The sequence below is a fragment of the Gambusia affinis genome, linkage group LG10, assembly GCF_019740435.1.
Source record: "Gambusia affinis linkage group LG10, SWU_Gaff_1.0, whole genome shotgun sequence".
Lineage (NCBI taxonomy): Eukaryota > Metazoa > Chordata > Actinopteri > Cyprinodontiformes > Poeciliidae > Gambusia > Gambusia affinis.
In genome coordinates, this window is record NC_057877.1 from 28,698,237 (window position 1) to 28,720,953 (window position 22,717).

General features: G+C 39.3%; 2 protein-coding genes across 3 annotated transcripts; both read right to left on the reverse strand.

Annotated features, from left to right (window-relative positions):
* Positions 1-421: 421 nt before the first annotated feature.
* zbtb37 (zinc finger and BTB domain containing 37) lies at positions 422-13,697 on the reverse strand. 2 transcript variants are annotated; one of them, XM_044129276.1, is made up of 5 exons: positions 13,655-13,697; positions 12,017-12,361; positions 10,110-11,046; positions 8,612-8,711; positions 422-7,413 (listed from the first exon to the last, which is right to left on the reverse strand). In XM_044129276.1, the coding sequence occupies exons 3-5, from the start codon at positions 11,036-11,038 to the stop codon at positions 6,892-6,894; spliced, it is 1,551 nt and encodes a 516-aa protein (XP_043985211.1). In that variant the 5' UTR covers positions 11,039-11,046; positions 12,017-12,361; positions 13,655-13,697; the 3' UTR covers positions 422-6,891. The 2 variants fall into 2 exon arrangements, with proteins under 2 accessions (XP_043985211.1, XP_043985210.1); XM_044129275.1 differs by lacking the exon at positions 13,655-13,697 and adding an exon at positions 13,475-13,494.
* Positions 13,698-15,193: 1,496 nt separating this feature from the next.
* s1pr1 (sphingosine-1-phosphate receptor 1) lies at positions 15,194-20,161 on the reverse strand. Its single transcript, XM_044129279.1, has 2 exons — positions 19,943-20,161; positions 15,194-18,980 (listed from the first exon to the last, which is right to left on the reverse strand). Exon 2 carries the CDS (start codon positions 18,855-18,857, stop codon positions 17,733-17,735), a length of 1,125 nt encoding a protein of 374 aa, XP_043985214.1. The 5' UTR covers positions 18,858-18,980; positions 19,943-20,161; the 3' UTR covers positions 15,194-17,732.
* Positions 20,162-22,717: the final 2,556 nt, after the last annotated feature.

The window sequence follows — 22,717 nt, forward strand, 5'->3', positions numbered from 1 at the left end:
GACTTTATTCTCATATTTTTAAGACTATTCTTGTATTACTTGTTTCTCATATTATTGTGACTTTACCATTTTAACATTACTTTGCTTTCATATTATTCCAACTATTCTGACTTTATTCTGTTAATATTACCACTTCACTCTCTTAACTCTGACTTCATTCTCTAACGACTTTTTCTCGTAATCTTTCTTTATTCCCAAATCCGCTTTACAACTTTTATTCTGGTTTAATTAGTAATTTATTTGCTTTATTTGACCCGCCAAGAATCTTCAACGAGTCGATGAAATGGTGACGCTGTGATCAGGAAGGATCTCCAGTAGCAGTCAGTCTTCCAGCGACTGAGTAGGCCTCTGACTTAAGGCAGCTGTTTAACAGTCGGACATGCTAACAGCTCAAATATGAAGAAAGGAAAAGGAGAGTCACTGCAGCTTTACACTTAAAGTGCTTTATTTCCTCTGGAGGAGAAACAACCTGTGAGTGATCTAGTGGTCATCGTGAAAGAAGCTTCTTCACATTTTATTTTTTTACTTAAACTAATCGACCTTTGGCCTTCACACACAACCCCCCTCCCACCCCTGTTTCCCACATGATTTAGCAACAGACACATGCAACATAAGAGCTTCACATAAAACCTTTCAGGTTTATCTATTAAGAGCTCGTCAGGTACCTCCTTAAAAAACAAACAAAAAGTACAATATTAAAAGTTCATTCACTAAATTTCATTTTCTGCTTCAATATATTAGGATATACTTTGAGGAATCAACAGTAAGGAGTAATCTCATTAAGTGATAATGTTTAAATGATTTGATTTATAATTAGGCATATTGTGGTCAAAGTTACTGTATATTATTCATACTAAACATTAAATTCACACAGTAAAAAATGTTAAAAAGCAAGTAGTTTCAGACTTAAGCTAAAGAAACAAGAAAACAAAGTTTGGCATGTTGTAGAAAAGCAGTTTTACCAAAAAAAAAAAAAAACCTAAATGGAGCCCAGGTGATGGTGTAGGTGATGAGGTTTGGCTGTTTTTCACAGTTTGAACATGAAAATATTTAGAGAGTAAAAAATAAAATAAGGCGAAAAAACTCAGAGGGAAACGTCGGACTTTACGAAGATCGGAGGCAGGAAGATCGTCACTTCGCAATGACTCGTTAAAATTTAGCAGTCGTTTGTTTGGGATTTATTTTGTTGGGAGATGATAAAAATTAAAACGGAAGGGAAAGAAAAAATTCACAGCAAAAAATAAAAACGTGGATCCGACTTTTCCCTCTGGATTCCTTTAACAGAACCAGAACCAATCCGGTTCGTTTCCGACTAACTGGCTTAAAACAACGTGTTGATAAATGAAGAGACCTCAGCCAAACCAAAAACAACTAAAAAGGAAAAATTAAAAGGCTTATCGTGGCATTTTTTAAAACTGCACCTTTAAAATAAATCAAGACTTTATGCAAAAACACATCCTAAACTTTCCTAAACTTAAATGTTTGTTCCTGAAGTTTCAGGAAGACAAACTGGGTTAATGTCTTTGTGTTGCTAGCTGGGCAACATTTACTTTTTATATATGGTATTTTTAAAATATATTTTAAAAACACAAGATGTCTGAGCCACAATTAATACAACTTCATTTTACAGGAAATCAACAACTAATAAAGCTTTAAATAAACATAGCACATTTCTCTAAATTTAAAATCTTCACACCCATTAACTTTAGCTCGCTAGAAGCTAACAAGCTAACAACGGGTTAGCATCTCAAACAACCATTTAGACGACGAGTAAGTGAGGTATTCGGTTACAGGGATATTATATTATGTTAATAATATTTATAACATAGGAAGTTTTTAATTGAAGGATTAAAAAATAAATTTTAAAAACCCCTAAATCTTACAAAGAAAGGTTTGAACTTACCGTAGCGTTATTTTATTCCTTTTTCTGTTCATAGTTTTAATAACTCTCAAGTTATTATTCATAAATATTTGTAGATTTTAATTTTTTTACATATGTATTTATAATTTAATAATCCATTTATGTTGCAGTTTGAAGTTTTAAATAATGAGATCAGTCTAAGAATACAACATGAAAATCAGCAGCAAGGCCATTTGGACAAACTGAGCCAGTTGGAACCGGTTCAGACCGGTTCTGGTTGTCTTATGGCATCTGCAGCTACTCTGTCATTTATTGTTTTTAGAAGCTAGGTAATTGTATATTTAAAACTTATATTTTACACAAAAACACAACTATTAGAGTCTAAAACTTACCTAGGCAAATACCAAATTAGCTTTAACTTTTATAGCTAGTGCTATAAAATGTTTAGTTTTTGTTTTGTTTTTATTTCGTATTACTTTAATGTGCTTTGCAAATATCTAGAAAGGTTTTACCACTAATTATAAATTAGACTGGTTCATTGACTGGGTTTTAGTGGTTTCAAATTATTAAACATCTGAAGCGTTTAGATTTGCATAGTTACCTAAACCAAAGTGTTAGGTAATGCCAATTGTTGCTATATTTTCAGATTTTACAAAGGAACAAAATTCATTTGAAATAAAATGTAGGTAAATTTCACTCTGCTTCAGTCTAATTTTGGACAATAATGTTAACTAGCTGTAAGCATTTTGGCAGCTTCTGAGTATGAAGTCTCTTCCAAATGTGACCAGATTAGATTCATGTTGGTTTTTTATGACGCTTGGAGGAAAGTAAAAGTAAAAACTGAGAAGCAGTTAACCAGATTGTGTTTTTTTTTTTACAGAGATTAAAAGCACTTTTTTGATGCACATCATAAAGATGAATGAAATGTTGGATTTAATGTATAAAAATGTTCAGTTTCATTTAGAAATCTCTTTTTAAATGACACACCAGCTCCAACTGGTCACTTTACGGTGAAAATTATGAAATTGTAATGTTAGTAATATCACACAATAAAGTGTCTTCATTTGTAACAAACACAAAGTCAAAATCTATTAAAATCACTACATTTCCATAAAAGTCTGTATTAAAAGTGGCTGCAGTCCACCTACAGAGGTCTTGTGGTTTAACTATATTTTCTCATATTGCCCAGCCCTGGTTTTGTATTTTCTGTCATCCAGTTGTCCCTCACAAAATTACTATTTTGTATTTTTTTACCTGCTGCTAGCGTGTACATGAATATTTTATTTCTGCAGTGTGCAAACTGCACTGAGGTTTAACCGTTAATGCTCTGCTACAAAGGGAACACACCAACAGAAAGCGTCCGTTTGAGAGACTAACGAAGGAAGTCTTTATACCTGATAGATCCTGGTTAGGCCTGAATGTGAGCGTGGCGGCGGCGGCTCTGGTTGTGAGATCCGAGAGGAAAATCTCGAGTCGCTCAGTGTGAGGACGGAGCCGCTGGCTTCACTTGCATAAAAAACGTTTTTCACTGTCCACTGAGAATCAGATTCACAGTCCTGTAGAAAACAGTAACAGCGGATCCATGTGCTACCTCCCACACGCCTCGATTAAACTCATTTACATTTATAAGCAAAAAAAACAACATCTTAGTAGTTTAAATACATCTGTCTGATAATATCTGTAGATTTGTTATTGTTCTGTTTTTAAAAAACTTTTTCTATCACGGCTCTTAGTTGCCGTTTAGTGCGGAAGTTTGGGTGTTTCGGAGGACCAAAATGGCCGCTGTCCTTTGGTTGCCAGTTGCTCTGACATGCAACATCTGGAGGTTTAAAACGGCCGGGTTTTTACATCCATCTGGTCTGACAGGGTAGAGCTCCGTTTATTCGTTTTAATCCCAGATCTTCAGCCGTTAATGACGCAGTACATCTAATGCACGGTGGATAAAACAACGTTTAATTAGCATCTGTTTAAAAATCACTCAGGTTAGCAGAGATTCACCTGAAAACAATAATCCTGATTCCACGCATCGACTGAAATCACGTCTGATATCTATTTAAGATCAGGCTTATAAACGTTTAACAATGGAGTCGTTTTCCATTGTTTTTCAAAGCACTAGCTAGCTGACGTAGCGAGGTAACGGCTAGCTGAACAATGCTTTCAGTTTCTTTGCTCTACTTTTAAACTTTTTGATTTGCTTTGTTTACTTTGTTTTGTTTCTGATACATTTTATTTTTCTAGGTTACAAGGGAAATATCCAGAAACAGCAAATATGAAATAGCATCAGCTAACTATATTAGCACTGGCTAACTATGTTAGCTAAATTAGCAACAGAAAGTCAAAGAAACAAAGATACTCTTTGAACCAGCAAAATATGAAATGTAAAGTGTTTTTTGAGTGACAAACTTGAAACACTCCAATCAATATCTCAAATTCCCAAAAACTGATTTTAAGTTATTTTTGAATATTTATATTCCAGTAGCTTATTCTAAAGACGTTAGCCAGTAAACAGAATAATGTTGGATTGAAGTCATTCTACAGTTTAACTGATCAAAATAACTTCTGTTTAATATTCATTAATTGCATTTAATTACATTTATTGAGACAACTTGTGATAAAAATGAGATTTTTTTAATCTAAATGGATTTTCAGGACTACATTTTTTCTTTTCTAGGCCCAGATAAGTTGTATTTTGTAAAATTGATTGATTTAGAAAACTAGTTTAAATGCAATATATGGCCAACTTAAGCATAATAAATAGCTTGTTGATTTATAACAGTATGCTGTATTATTAAATGTGTTTTAATTAATTGTTAAGGTAAAATTAAACTTATACAGTCAGTTATATTTTAGGTTCAGTGCAGAAGATTTAATGCGTCATTAACTGACAGATTTCTGATCATTTCCTCCTTTAAATAAAAAGCTTCATTGTCAAAAGCACAGAGGTGTACAGTAATGATAGAGAAACAAAGACCTGTCTATAAAAACGATCTGAGAAGACTGACGGGGATCTGAGCGGACCACAGCGCCCCCCGGTGGTGCTGAGTGAGCAGCAGCTGTATTGCGTAGTGATGAGAGGTAATTATCCAGCTGTGTAGCTTATCTGAGACTGTTTCTGTCCTACTGGGAGTTTGTTCGGTAGTTTGTCCCGCTGCTAGGTGGTTCAGTCTGAATCTATGAGAAACTTGGAAGGTTTCACCGCCACAGTTAGCAAACATCAACAAGATCCGGTTAAATATTTCACAGCCAATTGAACTAAGAAACCAGCGCGACTGGAGTTTCTCTGCGGATGATGACTTCAAATAAAGACCCTAAAGAAAAGGAAAACACTAAAATTATCCTCTACTAAATATTGTTTAGCTTAATGCTGTTTTTTTTCCATAGCTGCGTCTTTTATTCCCGTGTTTTCTTTCTGTTAGACGTCAATTTTCTTTAAGGATAATTATAAACAATAGTTATTGTAATTTTAAAATAAAATATCTTCCAGAAGATAAACTTTTACGTTTTTATTTATAAGTTTTGGCTGATGTTGATATCCGATATTAGTATTGCTGCTATAGCCGATTACTGATATTTATCGGTATTATATATTTACTCAAATGCTAACGTCCGCTAACTCGCTAAGACCCGAGATAATTTTTAGCTTAGCTTTTTAGCTAACTTTTAGTCGGTTAGCCTACTTAGCTTCACCTAAATTAATATTTCTGGATCCATTTTAAAGCACCAATTTTATTGGTTGTTTGTTAACTTTTAGTTTTATTATTGAATAGTAAGATGTTTAGATTCATGCTTTTATTTTGAAGTGGATGAAGATAGTTTATGCAACTGTTTCACTTCCTGTCTTCATGTTCTCTCTTTTTTCCCCTCAATAAGTTTTAATAAGATACATAAAGAAACAAAAGACGGACAGGAAAAGATATAAACATAACATTTGTTCTAAAGACATCATAGCGCATTAGGTTTAGCGTAAGTAGCTTTTTGTTAGCATGGCTAACTCCCTCCAGAAACAAACAGCAACAAGATAAAAATAAACATTGTTTGTTTATATCGTCTCAGTTTTACTTATCGGATAAAACAGCTAACATCGGACAATACCGATGTTGATGCTAATATCGGGCATCTCTAGTTTTCCTGCCTTACTTTGTCACTGATGTAACATTCAAACCAACAAATTCAGCATTAATAGAGCTGAAAGATTTATTTTTATCACAACTATTGATTATTGATGATGAAGATTTAATCAGTGAATCTGAAAGTCAAGATAATTTAAATATTTGAAGCCACCATCCTGTAAGTAACAAAAATAAATGGATAAAACTGTAAAAGGAGCAAAATGTTTTGAAACTGAGGACAGAGAAGTTAGAGCTGCAGTTTTTTGTTTGTAGTGTAAAAAATGAAATGTGACAAAGTCAGAAACTCCAGTGGCGCTGAGATGCAACTCTCCCAACGAAACCGTCATCGCTGTGGCACTTAGAGCACAATGATGATGATTATTATTATTATTATCAACCTGACTGCTCCGGATTGTCTCAAGGCAAATAAAAAGGATTTGAACCGTAAAACTGGCACTGAGTATCTTGGCAAAGCCCTCCTTCTCCCCCAGATTCCCCGGACGGTCGGGATGAGAGCTGCACCGATAAATCGGCCCGATTTCCTCAAAAAAAGGTCTAAAAATCAACTTCAGTCCTTCTGGTTTGACCCACTGTTGCTAACTCGGCGATATTTAGCAAAATTCAGACATAAAAATCAAAACCGGCCGTAATCGGTAATCGGTGCACCGCTAGTTGTGATGCGGCGTTGTGAACCCGGAAATCCAAAAAGCAGAAACCTGCAACATAAAGTTGACGGCGGCGCGGCGCTGAGCGCTGCGTGTGTGTGAGGTTGTAGGAGTGTGTGGCGATTCTTCATCTTTAGCTTAATCTGTTCTGTCTGGTTAGTGAAGGTAGATGCGGTTTAAAGCGGTAAGAATCTCATTTCGGACTCTGAGGTGTGCGTTGACTTCAGACGGGACCGGCGCCTCGTTTCCGCCCGGGTCAGTCGGGCCCCGTGGTGGAAACCGAGGTCTGAGGGCCGTCTGCGTAATGGCCGCTGTTGCTCCCGCCGCCGGCCTCGGGTTCCTCCTGGCTGGGCGAGGCCTCGTCGCTGGGGCCGCCGCCGCGGGACGGGACGGAGGCGGTGGTGGTCTCGGGCGAGGCGCTGTGGGCCTCCTGCGGCGCGCAGCCCGGGTGGTTCTTGCGGAAGTGTTGGTTGAGGATGGCCTGGAAGGGGAAGCTCTTCCCGCAGACGTGGCAGTGGAAGGGCTTGTTGCCGGTGTGCTTGCGGATGTGGTACTCCAGCTGGTCCTTGCGGGTGTACTTCTTCCCGCAGATGCGGCAGACGAACGGCGTGATGCCCATGTGCAGCCGCATGTGGCGGTCCAGGCTGCCCTTCTGGTTGAAGGACTTGCAGCAGTAGATGCAGGTGAGCCGCGGGTTGTAGCGGAACCAGCGGTCGCCCACCTGCTCCCTCAGGTAATCCTCGTAGCCGCCCATGTCGAAGGCGGCGTGCTCCTCGCCCTGACGGACACACAGACAAATCAGACTGACACAATAGCAACAAAACAGGATCAGGAGCTAAAATAAACTAAACGAGATCATTTAGGTTTAACCAGAGAGCAGAAAACCCAAAAACTGATGAACCACTGCAACAAGTTTTTACTCCAGTAAAAGTGAAAAGTATCCGGACAAGAAAATACTTGGAGTGAAAATAAAAGGTTTACTCAAATACTGAGTAACTGATCAAATCATCAATCATTACATCATCAGACGGACCAAAATATAAAGTTAAGTGGAAATTTTGGTATTTTAAGGATCAAAATTACAATAATTCATATAAGTAAAAAAATAAAATCAGGCAAAATAAATTTTTCTGAATATTTTATTCCACCAATAAGAATCTTTAACAGAAGCTGCAGGCGTCTCTGAGTCGGATTGATTTCTGGTTAAAACTTGTTTTACTCAAGTAAAAGTAAAAAGAACAACGCAGTAATAACACACTTTAAATAACTTCTTTATTTTTTTTAAAAAAAAGTTACTAAAGTAAATGTAACTGAGTAAATGTGACTAGTTACTACCCAACTCTGTATTTAAGAACCTTTTACATGTTCTGGACAAAACATGTTGAGAAGCTTCGTTAGGAACCTAAACAGGTTTATTTAGAAGATTTTGTTATTTTTTCATTTAAAGCTGCAGTAAAAATTTCTTAATAAATATGTATTTTTTACATATTTATGAAAACTATCACCAGGTCATGACATTATGTTGTGACATAGATAATCTATGAGCAGATTGATCTAATCCCTGAGCTGCAGTCTGAACAAAAGCACCAAAAACAACAAATCAGAGCCAGAAGGCGGGGCTTAGCGCTGCCAATCAACAGCGTTTATATGATGTTAAATGTGCTAATCACTACAAGAAAACCGTTTATCCACGATCAACAGTGGCTATGCTAACTATCCTTAGCAGCTATGACTGGCTATGCTAGCTGCAGTGTAGCAGAGAGTAAGAAGCAGTGATTGACAGCACTAAGACCCGCCTCCAGGCTCTGATTGGCTGTTTCTAGAAGGCAGAGGAGACTAATCTTTTCACAGATGATGACAGTTTCAACAAAAAAAGTATTTTTAATAAACCAGGTTTTCAGACTGCGGTGGATTTGGGTGGGTTCTGGTCGGAAACGCCTCATGTCGCCTGATGTTCCAGATGTTGGGATTCTTACCTGAGAGCTCGGCTGCCGCAGTTCGTCGGCTCGGCTTGGAGACTCGCTCTTTGCTCTCTGGCGCTCGGTGAGGACGACCACGCTGCCGGTGGGACTGAGCCTGGACAATCACCATTAATCACCATTAATCACCATTAATCACCAATAATCACCACTAATCACCAGTAATCACCATTAATCACCATTAATCACCATTAATCCATTACTGATGTAACAGTCAACTTATTTAGTAAATGAGTATTTTATCATGATAAACGATAACTGATATTATAGTCGTAGTTGGTGGGATTAGATCTAAAATGTTTATTTTCTCATTAAAAAAAGGAATTGAACTATTTGTTTATTTGTATTTTCTAGGTTATTCCAAAAAAAAAAAAATCTGCAGAGAGGCAATTAGTTTAGAAGATTAATCACCAGAAAAATCGATTCCTACACTAAAAATACACAAAAAGTATTTACATCGAGTTTCTAGTGGAAATATCTTAAAAATAAGACGAAACTTACTGACAAGTCACTTTTGAACAAGACATGGGAGAAAGTTTTAGGTAAATAATTCATTAATAATGAGGAAAAAAATTGTTCCACTCACGTCTTTCACAGTAAACAATTAATTAATTGCAAGATAAATTAAAATTGCCTCAATAATTTCCATTCTGATTAACATTTTCTGAAGGACGACTTTGTTTACAGAAACCATTTTATTTATTTATTGGTTGTCAGTGGTTTTTATTTCCACTGGGGGTCTTTCAGATGATGAACTGACATTATTATGGTATTGAAACGTTGATATTATCGTTTATTGTAAGTTCAGAGACAATTTATCATCCAGCAAAATTTGTTATTTTAACAGTCCTAGTTAAGTTTTATTTTGATATCTAATATTAAAGTTTATTATTCTGTGAAAAACTGTTTTTACATTATTATCCCGTTATATCACTTAAAGTTAGTTAAAAACTGCGATATTATCATTTATCGCAATAACTTCCAGAACAATTTATGGCCAAACATTGTTATTGTGCCGGGTGTTTATTTGGGATATTTTAAATTTAAAAGTTTAATTTTCAGCAAACTTGTATCACTATGTTAGTTTAAATTACATCAAAACGATCTCAAAAACAACAACATTAATGTTTATCGCAATAACTGGTGGGACAATTTATCGCCAAATTTGTTATTGTAAGTTGTTTTTTATGTTGGATATTTAATATTAAAGTTTATATTAAATATAATATTTTTAAGAGGATCTACTAGCATTATTATTATAACCATTAAATTAATTGAAAATGCTCATAAAATCAATATTATTGTTTAGAAAACAATTTATCATGCACTGCATGACAAATGTTTTTATTGTTTTTATCTCAAATCTTTAAAATTTAAGTTAATTTGTTTTAGAGAAACTAGTAATTTTAGTAATTTATTTATTATATAACATGAGAACCGTCTTAAAACAACATTATCGGTTATCGCGATACGTTATCGTGTGGTTCCGACTCACCGGTCTGTTTCGCTGAAGCTGGAGGACGCCTGTCCGCTGCGGGTTCCCAGCCCGCCCAGCGGCGCCGACATCAGCGTGCTGCGGCCCGACGTGTCGATCATCACCGTGGCTCCGCCCTCCTCTGCGGCCGCCTCCTCCTGGTTCCCTCCGGCTCCAATCCAGTCCTCCATGCGCTCCGTTTTGATCCTGATGCGGTCCACGCCGCCGCCCTCCTCAGCACTGTCGGTCCTCTCCGGCTCGCTGCCCGTCTCCATGTACCACTGGCCGGCCCGGTTGATGCGGAGAATCGGCTCCTTGCTGGTTCTGCTGCTGGTGGCGCCAGGTCCCGCCAACCCGCTGTGCTCCACAGTCGGCGGGGGGCTGAGTGGCTCCTCCGCCGGGCTGATGACCTCACACACCTCCGCGCCGCCTCTGGCGCCCAGCAGCCTCAGCCCGCCGTGATGGCCGCCGCCACGCACCATGGCCTCCATGGTCCTGCCGGGCCGGGCCGCCCGTGGCGCCGCGTCGTCGTCGTGCGTCGCCTCGTCCACGTCGGCCAGGCTGATCTTCAGGTGGATGCCCTCCAGGATCTGGGTGCAGCGGTCGATGATGTGCTGCATCTGCAGGAAGCTGGCGGCGGTCAGGTAGCTGATGATGTCAGCCAGCTGCAGGCAGAGGCGACCCGTGTAGCAGAAGGTCAGCAGCTGCTCGAACACGGACGGGTTGCGGATGACCGTCAGCGACACGGTGCTCATCTGGCTCAGCGACATGTGGTCGCGGAAGTACGGCGAGCTGGCGGCGAGGACCACCTTGTGCGCGCGGAAGCTCTGGCCCTGGACGTTGACCACGATGTCGCAGAGGCGGCCCTGGACGCGCAGCTGGTTCAGGTGCGACAGGACGGAGTTGCTGAAGTCAGGGATGTCCAGCTGGATGCTGCCGGAGCGCTCCATGCCGCCACCTGGTGGAGAGCACAGGAAAACATTGTCTTGATTAAACGGGAGCCATCAAAAAGCAGGTCTTAAGAAACAACAGGGGCATTCTGGGTAAATACAACCAGAACAAACATGCTAGCCTAGCGCTAGCAGGATAAATCACTCGTGGTCTTTAGCCTGAGACTAAAGAGAAATCCTCCAAACACTCAAATCTGACACCACTCCATTTCACAAAAGAGGAAGTTACTCTCAGTGTCTTCAGAGGTTTTCTGTCGTTTCCTTCACTCGTTCTTGGTGCAGCGCCCCCACAGGCCAGGAGGGGAACAGGTCGCTAACAGTGAAATGTCAATTTGGGGTTTAGTGGTGATACACAAAAATCCTGGTTTAGTACGTCTTTAAGGTCAAAGTGCATTACACTTTAACCAAGAGAAGCAATGCTTTATAAATGTTTTATTTTACTCAACAGGAAAGACAAAACATTATACATGTCTGAAAATACTCATTTTTAATTCGATAATTACGTCCTTAAGGGCCCAATGAAGACAGATATAAACCTTTCAGACCTAGAAACGGTAGCACCAGTGGCAGCATCATACTCTGGGGTTGATTCACAGCCAGATCAATCAGGAAAAAAGCTCTTCCTCTAATTTCTTCACCTTAGATCACCAACAACTGACATTTAATCAAATATGAATCTGTTTTTATGTTCATGTTTGTGTGCAGTTTCATTAAATCCTAAAATTAAATGCAGATTTTTGGGTTTTTAGTAATTTCTGTAGTTGGCTGTTGTGCTTTTTTCCCTTAGGAGGAGAAAAGTTTAAATAAATCATTGGAGCCTCATTCTGACTGGACGGGAACTTCTGGTCCGAACTGTTTCTGATTACTAAGACGGCGCCGCTTTGATTCGCTCCAACATGACACCGAACCAGAACCAGTGGTTTTCCCGGATGAATCCAGGTGCCAGCTTGAGCCCAGGTGTGCAGGGAGGAGTCTCACCTGAATGCGGGCTTCAGTTCGGTTCTGGTTTCAGGATGCGGTCGATTCTTTAGTCCCGCAGGTTTCTCTGCATCACCGGCAGGCAGGACGGTGGATGACAGGAACTCTCCTCGGCTCGGTTCGGTTCGGTCCGGCCCGGCGGGGCTGCAGCTCCACCCGCCCCGCTGCTCCAGGCTGGTCGCGTCGCGTTCAGGGCCGGGGTTCGGCAGCTGGGCTCGGCCTGCGCTCCGACAGCAGCCGCTCCGCCGACATTCCTCTGGAGGTCCGGTTCGGTTCAGTGTCGGTTCTGTTCGGGGCTGCAGCGGCGGCTTCTCATCTTCCTTTTTCAGCTGAGAAGGGCCGAGGCTGCAGGAAGGAAGGAGAGGAGGAAGAAAACGCGCTAGGAACTGTGGGAAATGTAGTTATGTGGTTGATCTCAGCCGAATACGTTCGGTTTCAAGAAACTACATTTCCCAGCGTTCCTCTGTCTGCAGAGAGGTCATGATGGCACTTTAAGAGTTTGGCAGAGTACTTCAGTGAAAGTACTAATGTTGAAATAATACTTTTAGGTACAAGTTCAGATTTTATTACGTAAAAACTGCAAAAGTACTTTTAAATATTTTATTATTTTGTATTTTGTTGTTATAGATGCATTCAGGGCCGGAATTAGAAGGATGAGCGCCCTTGGGCAAGTTTAAATTTAGCGGATCCTTTACATAAAAGTTTATTTTATTTAGACAACATCAATATAAATGTAATATATAAAATATGATACGAGAATATGGAAGAGGATGAAGCCCACTGATAAAAAAAACATTCTGACTTTAATCTCTACAGCGTATTTGGGCTGTTGAGTTCTCGGGTACAATTCTGCCAAAATCTCAGAAATTTTTAGATTAATCTCGGAAATTTTCTATAAAAAAAATCTTGAAATTTTTGAGTTTCCAAAGATGAACAACGCAAAAAACTAAAATTTGACATGAATCTCAGAAACTTTCTACAAAACATGAAAATTCCTGAACTTTTCTTTTGCCACACTGTAAACAGAAGCTCGGGGTCCCCAAAGAAACGAGGCAAAGCATGTGAATTAAATGAATGATTTGCTTGAAGGACTTCTTGCATCATTCGATGAATTCTCTCATCTCCAACTTTATGGTACATTTAAAACAACTTAATTTGATCAAAGTGGAAGAAAAGGCCTGAAAAAGAGGCTTGGCTTTAGGGGACGAAATGTGAGAAGTATCAGTAAAACCTTGGAAACTGAATGTGGCCAAATTCAGGGCCTTGAGGTACAACTGAGAGGGAACACTGAAGAAGGTTTGCCTCAATAAACGGAGCATTTCTTCCCCCTGAGCGCAATCTGAGGAGTTTAAGGGTAATTCAAGTGAAACAGTGATTGGGAAAAAACCCACAGCAGCAGATTTACATTAGTCAGCATCTGCAAATAAAATGTGAACAATTTTTACAACGTTTTCCCACCTGATTGTCCGGCAGACGCGGCTTGAAAAAATTGCGATATTTCTTATATTTTCAACTCCATAAAATGTAAACAAAAATGGAGTAGCGTCAGATTTTAGTGGTTGTAGAATTTCTCTTTCGTCTTTGCTGAAAACCACGTGTCATTTCTCCCGCTAGCGCGTTTGTTTTGGTTGTATTTACCCAGAATGCCCTGCGCTGCAGTCCATTTCCTGCTTTTACCGCGGTATCCGGTCAGTTCTGAGTCCGCATATACATGAAACCGCAACAGAGTTCACTTCAACCAGACCGAGCACGAATGGTCTTCTACCACTTCAAAATAAGAGCATGAATATTAAAGACCAACTACTTGAAGAGCTCAGAACCAAAACTTCAACACAGAAGTCAAACTTTATTCAACTGAAAGTTTACAAACAGATGAGTGAATTGGCGGGTTAGACTCTATGTAGAAAAGTAAATTTAGGAAAAGGTAAGAGTGCTAAATGATTTCAAAGTTGGCAAAAGTGCTACATTAAAAATGAGCTCCGTTGTTAGTGAATTAGTGGAAATGTGCCCGCCTTGGCTGTTAGGTTAAGTGGTTAAATGGATGCATGATTATTTTCACTGGATTTGAAAATCCAAATTTTATTATTCTGACTTTTCATTATAATCGTTTCTTTGTCTGAGCGGTTCTCTGTGGATCAGGTCTTGTTGAGTTTGGACTCTAGTCGCAGGTGTTATAACATTACTAAAACAACAGCTTGAGTATAAAACTAAACTACTTATAGAAAGAAATGGGTCTGGTACAAACCCTTACAGTATACCTGTATTTTCAAGGTTCTTATCAGATACTTAGAGAGTATTTTCAGTTTACTTGCAAGGATCTTACGTGGTGCAAAACTCAAGGAGTAGTTCCTGGGTAACTGCAAGTCACTTTCAGGGAATATTCTTGGTATTTATAGTGTACTTACCCGGTACCTCTGAGGTTCTTCCTGGCGTCTTAAGTGATTACCTGCATCTATTGCAGGGGTCTCAAACTCCAGGCCTCGAGCGCCGCAGTCCTGCAACTTTTAGATGTGCCTCTGCTGCAGCACCTGAATAGATTAATTAAGGTTCTGGAGAACTGATCTACACAAGGTGGAGGTAATTAAGTTATTTCATTCCAGTGTTTTGTACCTGTGGCTCATCTAAAAACTGCAGGACTGCGGCCCTCCAGGACTGGAGTTTGAGACCCCTGCTCTACGGGGACCAAGTTGTTGTTTTTTTCCATGTACTTGTAATGCAAAGGACAAGCAGAACTCAGTAGTTAAAACCAAACACCTTACTTGGCATCATACTACTACATGGCACACTAGTATGTCTCAGTGACGTCTTTCTGTCCACAGATCAATGGACCAATACCAGTAGCTTCACGCTAACCGTATCATACAGTTGTCCTGTGGATCTACGGCTGAAGGGGGACAGGAATGGTGTTGTATGGCTCCCAACTGCACCACTGACAGGAATTAGCATATATGTCTATGAAATTATGAGAAATTATGGATGGATGAATGGATGGATGGATGGATGGATGGATGGATGGATGAATGGATGGATGAATGGATGGATGGATGGATGGATGGATGGATGGATGGATGGATGGATGGATGGATGGATGGATGGATGGATGGATGGATGGATGGATGGATGGATGGATGGATGAGTTGATGAAACACCTTTATATTTTCATTGGTTCAGATGAAATCTGTGTTTTTATTCCTTCTTTTATTAAGTTCTAATAATCAATCAAACATCTGGAGTCAAACAGAGCAGGAACATCTGGACTATCGACAGAAAAACGCTGCAGCTCTACGGGAGGCTGTTTGTGCCAAAAAGTTTTTCCATTTTGTTTTTTCTCCTTTTGTTCTCACTTTGTTTCGGTGATCTCTCTGCTCATAACGGAAATTTTGTGGATCTGTGACATGAACGCTAAGAATTTATTTAAGATTTTAGTGTCACGTATAAATTAATAAAAACTAATCTAAGTTCACCAGCAACACAACAAACACAACAAACACACCAAACGTAGAAAACACATTCAGTCAAACAGATTCTACCATTTTTACCAAAAAACAAAACTAAACAGTTTTTACATGAATATAACAGGTGAAACCGTGAATTTGGGTCGTCATGCTGTAAATAAACTGGGAATCCAGAAAACAAAAATGAAATTTAAAAAATTCTGTTACATATATTTTGTGCCAATTATTTAAAATCATGTTCTATCTGTGATTTTTCAGTTCCACATGTTGATTCTGTAATGCCACAAAACTCTTTATTTCTGCTTTAAATAAACGGAAACGGCAAAGAAAAAAGTAATTTTCTGAATCTTCAAACCAAAAAGGCTAAAAATCTATTTTAAAAAGTCTTAAAATGTCCTAAATTACCTGCAGTAACATGAAATCACAAGCACAAATTGTTTCCACTCAAACCTACAAAAAACTGCTTTTTTTCCTTCAGCCGCTTATTTTACTAGAATAAAACACATTATGATTACTAGTTATTGTTTGGGTTTTTATTACCAATGGAAAACATAACTGGGCCAAATAACACAAAAATAAAGCTTCATATTAATCACCAAAAATGTTCAATTAAATTCCATAATTATCAGAACTGCTTTCTGGGTGAAATAATAACCAAAAAAACTGTGAAAATGTCCAATTATGTGATAATAATTAAAGTAATATGTTAACTTGAATTTATAAATTTAATTTAAAAAAGAAAATACATCAATTAATAATTTCCACCCTATGTGTTTTTATTTTTAAAGATAAAAAATTTGATAACTTACAAAAATATTGTGAAATTAAAATGTACCCAGACAAATAAGAAATAATTATCAATTCAAACCTCAATTTTTATTATTTTTTAAAACTTAGTAATTGTTTAGTTTAAAACAAATGTTTTTTCTCATTTATATTTTAAGATTTTTTTTATTTATTTATTTTTTACAAATAAAAACGTTGTTTTTTTTTATTTGTACTGGTTAGTTCTTGAATGGTGTAAAATGGCTAAAAAGTTGATATTTGGATTCATTTCTTCTATTTATGAGATTAAAAAGCAAACAGGAAACAGCCAGAGGGGCCAGGATTAGTCATTTTCATTATTACTATTATTATTACAAGAATAAAGTCATAATATTAGCAGAATAAAGACACAAAAATACCAGAAAAAAAATTACTATAAAAATATTGAATTTTGCTCTGTGATTGTTTCTTCAAATTAGTTATTTAATCTCTTCAAAGTTCTGCTACTGGCACATTTTGATACTGATGTATTAAAAGATTAAGTTTATAAAATTACTACTTTAGTCTACAAATATTGTAACAATTCTGGTAAAATGAGTTTATTCCCATATTATTAAGACTTTTTTCCTGTATTCTTTCGACTTTATTCTCATAATATGAATTTTTGCCATATGACTTTTTTCTTAAAACTTTTTGTTGTATCTTTTTTCTTTGTTGTTTCTCGTTTTATTCAGATTTTTTCTGATTCTTACAGAAGTGATCATGTGACTTTTTTGTCAAACTTTATTCTGGTAATATTCTGACTTTTTCTTGTAATATAATGAATTTATTTTCATATTATTGTGTCTTTATTTTTGTAAGATTTGTAATATAACTTTTTATGTATTATTATGACTTTTTTTTTCTTGGATTGTTATGACTGTATCTCATAATATGACTTTATGTCGTACAAACTTTTTTCTTGAAATTAGATTATTTTAGTATTTTTGACTTGCTGTAGAACTTTTTTTCAGTGATATTCATTTATTCTCATTTTTTTACTTGCTGTTGTAAAACTTTATTCTCATAATTAGATTTTTTTCTCAGCCTGGCCCTGATGGTGGATTTCACACCCAGGTCTCCAGATTATGGTGTTTCTTTAAGTGCAGTGGAGGAGAGACATTTTATAGGAACTAATCTCTTAAATAATTGGCAGTAATGTATTTAAGTGCCTCAAGTTCTAGTTGGTCTAGAAGGGTGAGAATAAAGTCTGGTTAAAGAAAAAACCCGTTTCCCTCCCAGTGCTCCCAGTATCCCGTCGCCTTCTCTTCAGGAAAATGTTCTGTTTCATTCACAACACCAGTTCACATTGGACTGGGGTCCAACATTACGCCGGACGGACATTAAGAGCTACATGCAGAGTGGATTTCCACTAATCGGGTTTCATCAGTTTGGAGAGTCTCCATTAGTCCAAAGAGTTCCGATCCAATGAGTCTGAGCCGTCCACGTCTCTGTGTTTATGACGACGAGGTGAGGTTCCCGGACGACACCACCGTCGTCTCCTTGGGTGAGTACTCCGCCTCCTCCTTGTTGGGATGTGAGGAGTTATCGGACTTGCTGCGGCTGAACTCCGCGCCCATGATCGGTCCCGTGAACTTGGGTTTGGGCCGGATCCAGGCGGTGCAGCAGAGCAGCGTCTTGAGGAAGGCCCGGCGCATCTCGTTGCTGGTCAGCGTGTAGATGAGCGGGTTCATGGCGGAGTTCAGGACGGCGAGCGCCAGGAACCACTCGGCCTTGTAGAGGATGGGGCAGGTCAGGGTCTCACACGCCACGTCCAGCAGCAGCAGGACGAACAGCGGCGCCCAGCAGGCGATGAAGCAGCTCAGGACGATGATGACGGTCTTCAGGAGCGCCATCGACTTCTCCGAGCTCTTGTTGTTGGTGCTGCCGCTGCCTCGGCCGTTGGTGACTTTGCGGAAGACTAGTTTGCGGCTGCGGGTGCGCACCAGAGCGTAGATCCGGGCGTAGAGCACCACAATGGCCATGAGGATGATGCTGAAGACGGTGGTGCAGAACAGGATGTAGGTCTTATGGTATAACGGCAGCACGGTGGAGCACTGCGGCAGGCTCCGGATGCAGTTCCAGCCCACCACCGGCAGTCCGCCCAGCACCGCCGCGATCATCCACACGGTGCTGATCAGCAGGAAGACCCGGAACGTGTTCCCGTTGTTGTGCAGCTTCATCTTCAGCATGGTGAGGTGGCGCTCGATGGCGATGGCCAACAGGCTGAAGACGGAGGCCGCCAGCGCCACGAACATGCTGCCTTCCCTGAAGAACCACTGCGTCGGGGTCAGCTTGTAGGTGTTGGCGCCGGACAGCAGGATGTTGGCGGTGTAGACGACGCCGGCCAGCAGGTCGGACAACGCCAGGTTCCCGATGAAGTAGTACATTGGTTTGTGGAACTTCTTGGTCCTCCAGATGGTGGTCAGGACCAGGATGTTCTCCATGATGATGAAGCAGCAGACGATGATGAAGATCACCGAGTCTGCCTTCAGACCCGAGTCCTGCTGGGTCGACTTGCGGAACTTGCCGGTGTAGTTGTAATGTTTGGCGATCAGGTCGGAGTAACTGGGCTCGGCCATTGCCTGCAGCTGCAGCCGGAGTCCAGCAGGGGGTGCTGTATCCTCAAACCTTCAAGCCTTCATGTCATTTGGACGCCTTGAGAAGGAGCAGAGCGGGTTCTGCCGCTGGAGGAGGTCATGGTCCTGCAGAGAGCCGATCAACGCTTCAATAATCGATCTCAGATTGAACAGATTCATCTCATACACGGAAATATAACTAAACCGATCAAATCTGATCCCGTCATTACAAAAACTTCAAACTCAGCTACAGATATTCCAGTGTACAACACTTTAATATGCGCTCCAGTTCAGTTGGTATAATCTCAAGAAAAAGAGTGAAAACCGGAGAATTGTGTGAATTTATGTAAAAGTTAGAAAAATCTGTGACTGAAACAGCTACGGAGTTAATTAAAGCTCATTAAAAACCTCCTCCCTCCGTCCAGTCACCGGTGAAAACAGTTTAAATTTATGCTGCCTTCATTGTTCAGTTTGACATTTTAGACAACACCTTGAAAATGTTCAAACTTTAAAGGAAATTCATCATATTTCCTTTAAAGTTCTCATGACAAGGAAAGCAACATAAACAGTTTTAAAACTGTTTTAAACGCGAAACAATATTCATAATCCATGAGTTTATCACTATTTCTTATTTTTAATAAATAAAGAAAGTAAAAGATGATCATATTTTATACCACATTTCTGTTTATTGTCTTTGGTGTTTTAAAGCCTCCGTTTAAAAAAATAATCAAATTGATTAAAACAAGAGATTCCACTTTCCTCTGAATTTTTAAATTTCAGTCACTGACGCGACAAAAACTAAAACGGTTTCATGTGTAAACTCTGATAATTATCTGCAGTCTTCACGTCTAATCCGGCTTTGTTCTGCATTAAAAATGCATTTAAATCACATCAAGGGTTGAAATTCAAGTTTGTTAAACCTAAAAATAAAAGCATCACCGCATATTTCTCTGATCCAGAGTTTATATCACCAAATAAAGTTTATTTTCCAGATATTTTCCGTCTCTCTCGATGCGACTTCATCGCACATTTACATTTACCAGACTTTTCATGCTCCGTTATAATGAGATTTATTTAATAAAACTGACCTGGATTGAGCAGATCCTCCACACAGACCATGGCGCGACTCCCAGATTTCCTTTTTTCCCAAGAAAAGAGGAAACAAAACCGGCGAGTTTCTGCAGAAGCTTCGCATCGACGCTCCGATGGCCGAGCTGGAAAACTTTGTTGTATAAAATCCTATTTCATATTTTCTGCCTTCAGTCAGAGTCCGAAGCAAGAAGAGTCCAACAGCGGAGTGAGGGAGAGCACACACACACACACACACACACACACGCACACACACACACACACACACACACACACACACACACACACACACACACACACACACACACACACACTGAACATGAGGAGGAGGGGAGGAAGATGATGCCGCCCTCTTCTGCTGCTCTTCAAATCAGTGACCTCATATTAATAATAATAATAACGATGATAGAAGGAAGAATAATGAGGAAATGCCCAGAAGAAGTGGATTAAAAGCAGAAGTATAGATAAATATGTAATTTCAAAAAAATAAATGCTTCCTGTTGAAAATAAAATAAAACATATAGTTGCTCCAACCAGAACACTTCTTATACTGGCTTCATAGAAATTATGATATTTTATTATTTTCAGATATAGCCTTAATATTATCCACTCTTTGATATTATTGACAGAAAAATCTCACAATAATTTGTGTGTTTCTCCCTGCAATTAATTTATGTTGTTTATGTTGCCATATTCTGGTCATTGAACAAAGAAATTGTTCAATCACACTTTATTTGGTTTCTACATCTTTTAAGTCTTAGTTTTCAGTTTAATCTGATTGGGGATCAAAACTGAACCATTTGTTACACCTTCAGCTGCTGCGGTTCCCTTTCACACTGAATTAAAGGAACCAAACCCTTTGGTTAACATATTCCCCTCGTTTCTCGCGCTAGGCTAGCACGTTTGTTTTGGTTGTATTTACCCAGAATGCCCTGCGCTGTAATCTCTTCCTGCTTAAGGAGTGTTCCTGAAACACAGAAAAGATTAACTTTCCTCCAATCTGATGGTTGGAGAACCTGAATAACAGATTAAAAGCAATAATATTTGCTGTTGAGCTCTGATTATTCAATAATTTAGCAGCAAAAATGGTTTTTAATTGAAGCTGTTGCTTATTTTGGATGTTTTATTTGCTTTAATCCAACTCCAGTCCGTTTGTGTAAAAAGTCCAGTTCGTTGGTGGAGGTGTGAATGCGTAAGCAAACTAAAAAAGTTCCAATAAGTTCAAATACAAATGTGAACGCCAAGTGAACTGGAGACCATTTCAAAAGTAGGATGTGGACTACAGTGCAGGGCATTCTGGGTAAATGCAAAGAAAACCAACATGCTAACTTAATGACTCCTTTTAACAAAGACAACTAACCGCTAAAATCTGACGCCACTTCATTTTGATTTGCATTTCGTTAAGAAGGAAGTTGCACTCAGTGTTTTCTTCAGAGGTTTTCATGTTGTGTCCTCAGTTTTTGGAGCAGCGCCCCCACAGGCGAGGAGGGGAACAGGATTTTCAAAAGGTCTTCCTTTGACAGTATGATGTGAAAGCAGCTTAAAATGGAACAAATGCTGCAATTTTGGTCCCAATCGAATCAAATCTGCCAAACTATCAGCTTTAAAAGACACCCTTTGTTTTCAATTAAAATGTGATTGATTAATTAATTACAATTATAATCAGATAATAACAAAATCCCAATAACTTGCGCTGAAGTTTGTGGGTTTCAATGTGGAAAAAAAAGTTGAAGATGCATGGATATTTTTCATGCAGTGATCTGTACTGGTAGTGTATACTGGTATCATACTGGTGTTAGATGTGAGACCAGTCCAGAGTTTCATTGAAAACGACCAGAAAAGCGATGAGGGGAGGAGTGGGGGGTTGTGGGTAACAAAGGCCTCTTTCCGCGAAGCTGCTGACTGTATTCAGGCTCTGCATAGCTGAGCGTCACCATGGCGACCGGAGGAGGGAAACGGGACCGAGCAGCAGAACAGCCCTGAGAGAGACGAACAAAACAGAAATCACTTCCAAACTCACAAAATCAGTCTGGACCGACACAGAACTGCCTGGCTGGGCTTCTGGTTCTGGTTCCGGCTGACGGGTTAAAACATGATTTAATTCTACGCTGCTCCCAATTCACTTTCATTTGCACTTATTGTTTAAATATCTCTTCTGGTTCTGCTCTATATCCCGGTTCCTCTTGGGTCTGTAACTCTTTGCTGCAGTGAAACTTTAACTGCCAAACATCTGCAGCCTGTAATTATGGTTTGGACTGATTCTGTATGTGTGTGTGTGTGTGTGTGTGTGTGTGTGTGTGTGTGTGTGTGTGTGTGTGTGTGTGTGTGTGTGTGTGTGTGTGTGTTTTAGTGTTTAACAGGAAAGCATTAGCCAGCTTCTTCCTCTCGGACTTCCTGGGATGTGATTCGTTGTTTTCCCGGCGGAGAGGAATGTGGCAGTTCGCCATGGCTGCCCTCGTTGCGGGGCAGAGAGGGTGGGAGAGGGGAGATGGATGTTTCTGTTGTTTAAAAAAAAATTCGGAAAGCTGAATCTTGTTTCTGACATTCAGGATTGTTAATCATTCTGTGTGTGCGTGTGTGTGTTCCTGTAAACCTAAATATCATGGGGTCCATAGTCCAGACAAGACCCACACTTTGGGGACCATATATATATATATATATATATATATATATATATATATATATATATATATATATATATATATATATATATATATATATATATATATAATCAGAATGTCTGATTAAATATTTGGCAGACAACAATTTAAAGT